This window comes from Ranitomeya variabilis, chromosome 3 (assembly GCF_051348905.1).
Source record: "Ranitomeya variabilis isolate aRanVar5 chromosome 3, aRanVar5.hap1, whole genome shotgun sequence".
NCBI classification, from domain to species: domain Eukaryota; kingdom Metazoa; phylum Chordata; class Amphibia; order Anura; family Dendrobatidae; genus Ranitomeya; species Ranitomeya variabilis.
Genome location: NC_135234.1, coordinates 244,432,332 through 244,441,479, shown reverse-complemented (window position 1 = coordinate 244,441,479; position 9,148 = coordinate 244,432,332). Strand labels below are relative to the sequence as shown.

Genomic DNA, 9,148 nt, shown 5'->3' with positions numbered 1-9,148 from the left:
GGCTAACATTAATAGCCTAGGAAGGGGCCATGGATATTGACCCCCTCCCAGACTAAAAATATCAGCTCTTAGCCGCCTCAGAAATGGCGCATCCATAAGATGAATCAAATCTGGCACTTAGTCTCTCATCCCACTTGACCTGGTGCAATGGCAAGTGGGGTGATGGTATTGAGGTTGATGTGACCATTGTATTGTTAGGTGACATGAAGACCAGGGGTTAGTAATTAGGAGTCTATGATACTTTATTCCTCATATGTCCGATGAGAAGATAATCCAATTGGCCAATAACGTGTCTAGCTCTGATACATCAAGATGGCAGGCTGCATTGTTGCATGATGCGACTATACAGCCTGACATCCAGCAGAGACCCTGACCTGCGTGTGCTTGCTCAGCGCCTCGCATTGACGTGCTAAAGTTGAGCAGAGTTCATATCCAATTAACTCCTTTGACCTCACTGACATCACCGCCAGCGTGAGAAAGTTCTCACGTTTGCAGTGCTGTCAGAAAGGTCATCAGAGTTCAGAGCCAATGAACTTTAACTTAGTTCAACTCAATTCAGCACAAAAGGTTCCCCGTAAGTCTATTGCGTACATCTTATCACCCATTTCCTTATTTTAACATTTTTTAATCAGTTCTCTAGATTGGAGTGCTTTTTAATTCTATTGTGTACAGCTCTCTGCATAGGTTAGCAGACATCTTTGCACATCTCAGAGGTGGCTGGTCTCCTAGGCAAAGTGCGAAGCAGGTGCCACTTCTTTGCTACAGAACTTGCAAGTCTGCTGGTGTTGTCAAATTGGATTCCTGATTGCACCACAAAATCAGGAATCTGTGGCTCATAGTCTTCGGGGGTGAGGTCCATACTGAGTCAGCAACGATGGGAGCTGGTTTCTGTCCTGGGGCATCTATGTTGTTGTTCGGTATCATTTGAGGAAGAGGATGAGTTGGAAAAATAAAGGAAGGTGGGATCCTCCCCTCACTGTCAGTGTCGGAGGCAAGGAAGGCGTATACATCCTCCGCTGAATACTGGGTTTGGGATGAGTGGGACAACATTTTTTCATGTGTTTGTGTGTAAAATAACCAAATTTTATTCAGGTGTGTGAGTGTTTAGTGAAAACGTTTTTTACCAGAGAAAAAAAAAATCTAATCCAGTCAATTACTCAATATTATTATTGTTTTTATTCTCTCTTCACGCAAAAGAAGAAAATAAAAACAGCCGGAGGTCGATCAGCGCTTGACTGCTCTAGAACAGGTGCACGGGTGTGATTATTTTTTTTTTCCGCGAGCTCTTGAGACTAACCCTAACTAAATTCAGTAAAAAATACTGTAATAGATGTATTTCATTATTTTATAGAAAAAAACTAAACAAAAACCAACAACCGGAGGTTGATCACTGATGTAGGTCCAGAGACACCGATGTCAGTGCTGACTGGGTGGCGGGCAGCACAGCCCCGCGACTGTGAATGCTGACACCACCGGAATGGCTCCTGCACAAGTGAGTATAGGCTTTATGTTATCGGGGCCAAACATTTTGAGCGAGGGGTTGTCCAAGTAGTGGATAGCACCATTAAAAAGGAATTGTCCTAGTACTGGTCAGCCCCTTTAAGAATTGTCCGAGTAGTGGACTGCCCCTTTAAGAAGGAATTGTCTGAGTAGTTGCCTGCCCCTTTAAGAAAACCCACACATTATTTATTGGGGCCCCAGCTTCTTGTCCTCGCTGCACCTGTCACCTGGGCACACATGCATTGGTCACATGCTTGCGCAGTACCTGCACCAGTTCTAGAACATTCTGCCACGAGCTGCACTGAGGCGCCGCCGTTTGCGCCTCTAGACATGGCGGGCGGCAGTGCCAGGGCCGCCTGACCCTCGCTGTATGTGGGAGCTTGGTGTCAGCAGGAGCCATAGCAAGGACACATTAGTAATGCGGAATCCGTACAGCGGCGCAGCCCTCTGCTGTAAGGAATGTCACCCGGACATACATCTCATCAGCCACGCCCACTGCTTAGTACAAACGCACCAATCACTCGTCAGTGAAAGTTTTCGAAACCTTTTCTACCCAATAACGGTTTAGCCTTCATCCCCAGCGACCAATGAGCGCCGTATACGCCCTTACTGCGGCTATAAAAGCAATTTCTTTGCCGGGAAAGAACAGTTGCTGTGTTGGCGGAGACCCGTAGCGCGTCTATAGTCAACGGAGCTGGACCGGTTGTCGTCTTTCCCGGACACCTATTCCTTGTTTGTCACTTTCTTTGTTGTGCGAGCCTTGACGAATCCCAGCCATGGTGAGAAACCGCTCCAAATGTGGGCTGTGCGAGTGGGGAGGATGTGGGCATTTGGCGCCTAAGAGACGGTAAGGTTTGAGTGGCCGAGGCTTGTTGTGTGGTGTCCTGGCTGTCAGCGGCCTGCAGTGTTGGAGCCGGAGCGGCGCTCTGACCCGCGGCCGCTGTACATGGAGATGTCGGGGCTCTGCGCAGGAGCCGCCTGACGCGGGCTGGGTGGAGTAATGGCTCCCGAGTGATACTGGGGCGGGGGGCTCCGCCCAGAGACCAGTACAGCCAGTTCTCGGTGCTGTGAGTCAGGCGGAGGCTTCCTGTCATGGGTGTGAGCGCTGCTGCTCCGGCCGCCACTAGTAACTGAACATGGCGGCTGCTATAACCGAGCAGTATATCGGCTCATGCTGTGACGTGTACTCCAATGGCCAATCGGCTGCAGGTTTCCGGCCACGCCCCCTCCTTCGGGCAGAAACCAGCGAAAGTCCAGAACTTCTAGGTTGGGGCCCGAAGTTTCGCGCCTGCGCTGTTTAGGCTGCTGTCATTGGTGCTATGACCTGATCAGGGTGTGGCTGGAAACAGGTTTTGGCTTCGGGCCGAATTGCTTATTCTGTAGGCTTCACATGCAGCTAGACATTCCAATGCCAGTGGTTGCTGGAGGGCCAGCTAAAGCCTGTGACTTGCTGCTACAGCCCAACACTGTCTTATCCTGGCTTCTGTTAAAGGCGTTGTCCAGGTTTGAGAGGAAAGTCTGCAGTTACTCCATGTGACTAGGCTTCGGCATTGTGACACCTTGTGATGAGGCCCAGGTATTGCCAGTGCCATCAGTCACATGACCCCATGTGTGCGTACATGCGACTAGCGGTGTTGTTTATATTGAGAAGCTGGCTGAGACTAGTAGGTGTGTGACCATTCATGCCGTCATAACCGCTCAGTTGTACCGGGGAATGGTGACTGCACGCTGCCACAGTGAGGTCTGCAGTGCAGCCGCTTGTCAGTCATACCTCGGTAACCCTCTTAAAGTACGCTATCTGGGTTTCCTTCTCTGCACATCTTGGTTGTCCCATGTTGTAAGGATTCTTATGCAGCCTCTGGGCTAGGCCTTTATGCATCCTTACCATTACTGTTATAGGTGACCTACAGAAGTCTAAGCTAGTTCATCACTGCACTCTAGTGATCAGGGAATCTAAAAAAACTAATATGACCAGTTTCATTAAAGAAATACAGTAATCCCTTAAGGTTTTTAATTTCAAGACTGTTCATATACTCCTGTCTGCCACTCTTCTGGTCAGCTTCTCGGTGACGTCACCTCTGCCGACTCTGGGTCACTGTGTAACCTGGACGTGGCTCTTACAATGTAAGCCACCTATGCAGCGTCAGAGCAAGCTTCATATACGTTGTGGGTAGTCTGAAGAGCAGTGGTGTCATTGAGAAGAACCAATGGCGCTGGATCCCAGAGAGGGCAGCAGTAGGTGCCCATCTTAACACTTTTTGCTTTGTGGAAGTGCTGCTTCATGTAAATGTTAGTTTCTTTTGTGACAGATTGCCTTATTTGTAGTACAACAGTGTTCTGTGGTGTTAGACACACTCCCTGCAATTATATTACGTAATCCCTTGTAAAATTGTATAAATAATCTCAATTTCCATGTTTTCATGTACCCAATGCTATTCTGACCTTCTGAACAATGTGCTTGCACTTCAGTGTAGCTGGCTTGTGGATCTTGCCTCATATGAGACTTGTGTTGAGGCTCTCAGGCTTGTAGTGAGAACACAACTTCTGCTCTACACATAAGGCCGGTTTCACACGTCAGTGGCTCCGGTACGTGAGGTGACAGTTTCCTCACGTACCGGAGACACTGACACACGTAGACCCATAAAAATCAATGCATCTGTGCAGATGTCATTGATTTTTTGCGGACCGTGTCTCCGTGTGCCAAACACGGAGACATGTCAGTGTTCGTGGGAGCGCACGTTTTACACGGACCCAAGAGTCAATGGGTCCGCGTAAAACACGGACCTCACACGGACATTCTCCGTCTGGAGTCCGTGTGCGTGCAGGAGACAGCGCTACAGTAAGCGCTGTCCCCCCCACATGGTGCTGAAGCCGGTATTCATATCTTCCCTGTAGCAGCGTTTGCTATAGAGAAAATATGAAGAATAGTGTTAAAAATAAAGATCCATGTGTCCGCCGCCCCCCCACCCCCTGTGCGCCCCCCCGCTGGTCAGAAAATACTTACCCGCTCCTTCCTGGTCTGGCCGCGCCTCCTACTGTATGCGGTCACGTGGGGCCGATCATTTACAATCATGAATAGTCGGCTCCGCCCCTATGGGAGGTGGAGCCACATATTCATGACTGTAAATGATCGGGCCCACGTGACCGCATGCAGGAGAAGCCGCGGCCAGACCAGGAAGCAGCGAGGGAGGCGGGTAAGTATTTTCTGACCAGCGGGGGGGCGCACAGGGGGTGGGGGGGGCGGCGGACACATAGATCTTTATTTTAAACACTATTCTTCATATTCTCTCTACAGCAAACGTTGCTGCAGGGAAGATATGAATCGCAGCTTCAGCACCATGCAGAGTGAGTACCACACGCTCCGTGTGGTACCCACTCGCCATACGGGCGGCACACGTGTGCCGCACGTATGGCCTCCGTGAGTTCCCAGGCACACGGACACGGATAACTCCGGTACCGATTTATTCCGGTACCGGAATTATCTGGACATGTGGGACAGCCCTAAGATGGTGTGAGCTGGCTATGTTGAATTGGGTTATGTTCAGAAGAGGAACTGGACGGATCAATGATGGGAAATATTTGGGTATATGCCCACAATCTGGAGTTGCTGCTGGTTTGACGCTGCATATTTATGTAGCGGCAAACCCACAGAGGCCAGCTGTTACAACTTTCCAGACTGCAGCATATCAATTCCTTTTGTGGAAATTGGAGACTAAATTTTACCCATAGAAATGTATGCGGTGAATCCACACAGTTCAGTGAACACATGGGGAATTACCTGTCTTCAATTGGAGGCAGCAAAATATGCTGCCAGTTCTGGATCATGGGCACCTGGCTCTTGGAACAATTCTACCCTATGCATTGTGTATGCAGAATAATAAAATGTGTTCTGGGAGGGTTTTGCATTTCTCAGTTGTCTGCTAGATGTAGTTTTATATCTTACACGTGGAGTCATATTCCACAGAACTCTACAGACATTTGCCGTCGCAACTTTGGCTTGCAAAATAAATTTCCCATTGGTAGGTCTCTGGAGGAGTGTAGGAAGAAACCCTTGCTAACCTAGGGCGAACATACTCCTTGGTCATTTTTGAAACTGGGTGCCTGCATTGCAAAGCAACATAACCATTGTGCATTCCCCATTCTTTAGTACATGTACAAAAGATAAAGGTGTCTTTTTGTTTTTTTTTCTCCTAATGTTTAATTTTTTTCCCTTTCAGCGTGAATGCATTTCCATCCATGTGGGACAGGCAGGAGTGCAGATTGGTAATGCCTGCTGGGAGCTCTACTGCTTGGAGCATGGTATCCAACCTGATGGCCAGATGCCAAGTGACAAAACAATTGGCGGAGGAGATGACTCTTTCAACACCTTCTTTAGTGAGACAGGAGCTGGAAAACATGTCCCAAGAGCAGTCTTTGTAGATCTTGAATCTGCAGTAATAGGTAAGTGTCTTGTCATTGAAATGGCATAAGTGACATTAGCTGCCAATTAACCCACCCCTCCTTGTATAGGTAATATATTTGAAGGGACAAATCCCAGAGCCCTCTAGTACACATTTCAATAAGCCAACATGAATTCAGGCCATAGTGGCATTGCATAGCTATAAACATAAGCCATCTTAAATGTATTTATAATATTGAACACTGGAAACCACACAGATTTGGGGAGTAGACATTGGTGCACTGCTTTTTTATCTGAGAAACTGGTTTGTAGAAAGAGGGGGAAAAAAAATCCTATGTATTATTTATTTTATTTTATTTTTTTCTCACTGGTCCCTTCATGAAACACTTGCACATAGCTGAGCTCTACTGGTCCCATCGCAGTCTGCTTACATCTGGGGAGCAGTGACTTGCTGTGCCAGTGTACAGCATATAGTCTAGGGATGTATAAATGGGCAGGTATCTACTGATAAACAGAAGAGAGCCCCCTATTTACTGCTGAGACAGTCAGGTTATCAAGTGTTGGTGTTACTTTAATATGTGTATAACAAGTTTATTTTTTTGCAATTTTTAGATGAGGTCCGTTCTGGAAGTTACCGTCAGCTTTTCCACCCTGAGCAGCTTATTACTGGCAAAGAGGATGCTGCTAACAACTATGCTCGTGGGCACTACACTGTTGGAAAGGAGATCATAGACTTGGTGTTGGAAAGAGTGAGGAAGCTGGTAAGTATGACAGGCTTTTATTCATATGTAGTCTTTTGACTACATATTAATGTGAATGTATCCATACAACTCATTGTGTCTATTTTACTATGTAAATCTCACTTAAATGAAGACTATTAGATCTGATTTGATTCTTGGAGCAATCTTATTTTTATTATTAATATCTATGTAATTGAAAACTTGAGTGCTTCAGTATAAGTTCAGTTTTTCACTTGCTCTTGTTTTGCAGGCTGATCAGTGCACAGGCCTTCAAGGTTTCCTGATCTTTCACAGCTTTGGTGGTGGCACTGGCTCAGGTTTCACTTCATTACTCATGGAGAGACTCTCTGTGGATTATGGCAAAAAGTCCAAACTGGAGTTTGCCATTTACCCAGCACCACAGGTGTCCACTGCTGTGGTGGAGCCATACAACTCCATCCTGACAACACATACAACACTGGAACATTCAGACTGTGCCTTTATGGTTGATAATGAAGCAATATATGATATATGCAGACGGAATCTGGATATTGAGCGTCCAACATACACCAACCTGAATCGTTTGATAGGCCAAATTGTGTCTTCTATTACAGCCTCTCTGCGTTTTGATGGAGCACTTAATGTCGACTTGACAGAATTCCAAACAAACCTGGTGCCATATCCCCGCATCCACTTCCCTCTGGTCACTTACTCCCCCATTATTTCTGCTGAGAAGGCTTACCATGAGCAACTTTCTGTTTCAGAAATAACAAATGCCTGCTTTGAGCCATCAAATCAAATGGTGAAATGTGATCCTAGACATGGTAAATACATGGCTTGTTGCATGCTGTACCGTGGAGATGTGGTGCCCAAAGATGTGAATGCTGCTATTGCCGCCATTAAGACAAAGCGTAGTATACAGTTTGTGGATTGGTGCCCAACAGGATTTAAGGTGAGGCCCAGTTACAGCAATTTCTTATAACTGTATAATTGTTTATCAAGTTAACAAGTTCACTGTTCTAGTCAATTAAAGAGGGTGGCATTAAAAAAAAAAAAAAAATCTATTGATGGGACATAAGATATGGCCTAGCACTAGGAAAGGCCATCAATTACTGATCAGTGGGGGGGTTGCATCACTTGGTACAGCACCTCTGCTGATGAGCTGGCACTGCTGCCAAAACACAGCAGCTCTGTCAAGGCTAGTGTCTGGCTACTACAGATCCTCACCCTATGTGTTTGAGTAGGAAGTGGCTCTGCAGGACCTGCCTGCAGTCACAATAGAAATGTTTGTAGCTGTGTTTCAGCTTCAGCTGGCTCCAGTAACTGCTAATCAGTGTCAAAAATGTCACCCCCACCAATCCAGGGATAGGACTTTTTTTTTTTTTTTTTAACTGCTTGCCACCTGAGGCCTGAATCTTTCAGCAGCACTTAACACACATCCATAATTGATGGCGAACCCCCCTGTAATGCTGTGTAGGATTTGCATGATTTTCAAAGCATTTATAGGACTCGGGTTAAGAAAATTACCTTAGCAACAGATTTATTATCTAGTAGTTGTAAAATACATGTTACTAGGTTTTTATTCATTGTGCACTGGTAGATTGGATTTTTGTCCAAAAGTATATAACATTATAATGTCTTTTTTAGGTGGGCATAAACTATCAACCTCCCACTGTTGTTCCTGGTGGTGACTTGGCAAAGGTACAAAGGGCAGTTTGTATGCTAAGTAATACTACAGCCATAGCTGAGGCCTGGGCACGTCTGGATCACAAGTTTGACCTGATGTATGCGAAGCGTGCCTTTGTGCATTGGTATGTGGGTGAAGGCATGGAAGAGGGAGAGTTCTCTGAAGCACGAGAAGATCTGGCTGCTTTGGAGAAGGATTATGAAGAGGTTGGCACAGATTCTGTTGAAGGAGAGGATGATGGAGAAGAGTATTAAGTGTCGGGACCAAGTGTCCTTTTTAAATGGCAATGTTCTATTTCCTGTCATGGCTGCTTGAAATAAAGATTTTACTCTGAACTATGTAGTCTGGGATGTAATGCATCTTGCTGTAAAGCTATAAGGTTTCCCTTAATACTGCTGTTTTTAAATAACACTCATGCCTTTTAAAGCATACATGTAGTTCTATAGATGTAGCTAGTGTACCCAATCTTTCTAGGAGTCACTTGTAGAGCAGATTGGATCAGTTGCAATATGCACGGCACTGCTTTATACACTAGTGCATCCTCTAGCATGTATTTAGTGTTACAGCACTGGGCCTCCCTTCTGTACTCCCACCTAGCTGAAGTTTGGCAGCAGAAATAACTATTGCTGTACACATTCATGCACTGTAATTCTATGTTGCATTGCATGTATATCTTCAGATTGCAGCTTGACCATAAAAATAAGCCCCAACACTTCAACCGTGTGTGTATTTTCTCATGGAAGGGAAAGGCTTCACCACCAACAAAGCGTGTTTATGTAGTGATCACCCAGCACAAAGGAGGTGATCGCCACTGCCTGGTTAGCTTGCATGTCAGCCCAGAAA

At 46.1% G+C, this 9,148-nt stretch overlaps 1 protein-coding gene across 1 annotated transcript; it reads left to right on the top strand.

The window, feature by feature from the left end:
• The first annotated feature begins 2,119 nt into the window (after window positions 1–2,119).
• On the top strand, window positions 2,120–8,640 carry LOC143815742 (tubulin alpha-1 chain-like). Its single transcript, XM_077295320.1, has 5 exons — window positions 2,120–2,279; window positions 5,718–5,940; window positions 6,512–6,660; window positions 6,890–7,570; window positions 8,266–8,640. The coding sequence occupies exons 1-5, from the start codon at window positions 2,277–2,279 to the stop codon at window positions 8,557–8,559; spliced, it is 1,350 nt and encodes a 449-aa protein (XP_077151435.1). The 5' UTR covers window positions 2,120–2,276; the 3' UTR covers window positions 8,560–8,640.
• The last annotated feature ends 508 nt before the right edge of the window (window positions 8,641–9,148 follow it).

Excerpts from the sequence above, each read along its gene's own strand:
- LOC143815742 (XM_077295320.1), top strand. Across the intron at positions 5,941-6,511 it reads TCTTGAATCTGCAGTAATAG|ATGAGGTCCGTTCTGGAAGT; the intron begins GTAAGTGTCTTG and ends TGCAATTTTTAG. Across the intron at positions 6,661-6,889 it reads TGGAAAGAGTGAGGAAGCTG|GCTGATCAGTGCACAGGCCT; the intron begins GTAAGTATGACA and ends CTTGTTTTGCAG.